We start from the raw sequence: 2,475 nt of genomic DNA on the forward strand, positions 1-2,475 counted from the left end.
ACCCCAGGGGTTGAGGGCATTCTCTCCTCAGCTGTGGTCACAGGAAGTTCTGAGGAGATCAAGGGAGTAAAGTGGATTTTGGGGACAGAACTGGAATCTTCTACAGTGGACACTGCTGTGTCTGAAGATGCTGGACTTGTGTGGAGGCCTGAGGAGACCCAGGAAGCAGATGAAATGTTCTGTCCATTTGTTGTCTGCCTTTCTGTCAAGGTGCTCACTGGTGTTGATCCTGTGTCTAGCCCCTGTGTGGTGTTATGGAGAGTGGAGGTGAGGAGTGGGGTGATGGTCCCAGGGGAGGAAGGAGCAGGAGAAGGTGAGACTGTGGGGCCGACTAGTGTGGAGCTCAGATGTGACACAGCTGGAGTTGGTGTGGAGGACAGGACTTCAGGGGATGAGCTTGATTGCAAGGTGCTGTGTGAGTGGGGCAGGGTCTGGGATGCAGTGGGGAGGATGCTGGTGGCTGAGGCCATGGCTGCCGTGTCCCAGGCATGCGTGCTGTGAGATGCAGATGCAGGAAGCTGTGTGGGGATAGTGGTGGTGATTTCTGCCAATGCTGGCATGTAGGAGGAGGAAGAGATCACATTCTTTTCCCATTCAGTGGTTCTGTGAGCCATGACTGTGGATGGAGGGATGCTGGGAGGGAGCGTTGGAGCAGAGAAGAAGCCTGTACTGGATTGCTCAGGGGAGGAGCTGGTTGTGGCATCATAGATGCCAGCAGTGGTGTCCATGTTTGAGCTGGGCTCCTCAGGAGTGCTGGTGTGGGTCAGTGCTGTGGTCCAGGAGGAAGCTGTCTGGGTGGCCATCTCTCTTGTCTGAGAGGATGTTGGTATTTGTATGGAAACTGTGTTGACCCCAGTGGTGGAGGGCGTTCTCTCCTCCGCTTTTGTCTCAGGAGGTTCTGAGGTAGCAGAGACAGTAAACTGATTTTGGGGAATAGAACTGGAATGTTCCACAGTGGACACTGCTGTGTCTGAAGATGCTGGACTTGTGTGGAGGCCTGAGGAGACCCAGGAGGTAGCTGAGATGTGTTGTTCACCTGTAGTCTGACTTAGAGTCAAGGTGCTCACAGGTGTTGATCCTGTGTCCATTCCCTCAGTGGCATCATAGAGAGTGGAGGTGAGGAGTGGGGTGATAGATTCAGGGGAAGAAGGAGCAGGAGAAGGTGAGACTGTGGGGCCGGTAGGTGTCAGGGTCCCTGTGGAAGTCAGATGTGGTCCAGCTGGAGTTGGCTTGGAGGACAGGACTTCAGGGGATGAGCTTGATTGCAGGGTGCTGTGTGAGTGAGGCAGGGTCTGGGATGCAGTGGGGAGGGTGCTGGTGGCTGGGGCCATGGATAATGAATCCCAGGTACCTGTGCTTTGGGATGCAGATGCAGGATTCTCAGTATGGACAGTGGTGGTGATTTCTGCAGAAGCTGTCTTGTAAGGGAAGAAGGACACACTGGTTTTCTCCAATCCAGTGGGTCTGTGAGGTGTGACTGTGGATAGAGTGAGGCTGGGAGGGAGCATTGGTGAAGAGGAACTGAAGCCTGAACTTGATTGCTCAGAGTAGAGGCTGGTGGTGGCATCAGAGAGTCCAGCAGTGGTGTCCAAGGATGAGCTGGACTCCTCAGGAGTGCTGGAGTGGGTCAGTTCTGCGGTCCAGGAGGAAGCTGTCTGGGTGGCCATCTCTCTTGTCTGAGAGGATGTTGGTATTTGTGTGGAAACTGTGATGACCCCAGGGGTGGAGGGCGTTCTCTCCTCAGCTGTGGTCACAGGAAGTTCTGAAGAGGCCAAGGGAGTAAAGTGGATTTTGGGGACAGAACTGGAGTCTTCTACAGAGGACACTGCTGTGTCTGAAGATGCTGGACTTGTGTGGAGGAGGCCTGAGGAGACCCAAGAAGCAGATGTAATGTCCTGTCCTCTTGTAGTCTGACTTGGTGTCAAGGTGCTCACGGGTGTTGATCCTGTGTCCATCTGCTCAGTGGTGTCCTGGAGAGTGGAGGTGAAGAGTGGGGTGATGGTCCCAGGGGAGGAAGGAGCAGGAGAAGGTGAGTCTGTGGGTCCAGCAGGTGTGGAGCTCAGATGTGACACAGCTGGAGTTGGTGTGGAGGACAGGACTTCAGGGGATGAGCTTGATTGCAGGGTGTTGTGTGAGTGGGGCAGGGTCTGGGATGCAGTGGGGAGGATGCTGGTGGCTGAGGCTATGGCTGACGTGTCCCAGGCATGCGTGCTGTGAGATGCAGATGCAGGAAGCTGTGTGGAGATAGTGGTGGTGGTTTCTGCCAATGCTGGCATGTAGGAGGAGGAAGAGATCACACTCTTTTCCCATTCAGCGGTTCTGTGAGCCATGACTGTGGATGGAGGGATGCTGGGAGGAAGCGTTGGAGCAGAGGAGAAGTAGCCTGTACTGGATTGCTCAGGGGAGGAGCTGGTGGTGGCATCAGAGAGGCCAGCAGTGGTGTCCATGTTTGAGCTGGGCTCCTCAGGAGTGCTG

The 2,475-nt window shown here is 55.0% G+C and overlaps 1 protein-coding gene across 1 annotated transcript in view; it reads right to left on the bottom strand.

Moving 5' to 3' along the window:
- LOC106001834 (mucin-2-like) overlaps nt 1-2,475 on the bottom strand; it is a gene marked incomplete at its 3' end in the record, with an annotated part of 19,114 nt that overhangs the window by 1,787 nt on the left and 14,852 nt on the right. The window contains exon 6 of the mRNA XM_013036797.1: nt 219-2,147. Within this exon, the coding sequence (XP_012892251.1) occupies nt 219-2,147 (1,929 nt within the window). The remainder of the gene's footprint in view (nt 1-218; nt 2,148-2,475) is intronic.

Source organism: Dipodomys ordii, unplaced genomic scaffold (assembly GCF_000151885.1).
Source record: "Dipodomys ordii isolate 6190 unplaced genomic scaffold, Dord_2.0 Scaffold472, whole genome shotgun sequence".
In the NCBI taxonomy this organism is placed as follows: Eukaryota; Metazoa; Chordata; class Mammalia; order Rodentia; family Heteromyidae; genus Dipodomys; species Dipodomys ordii.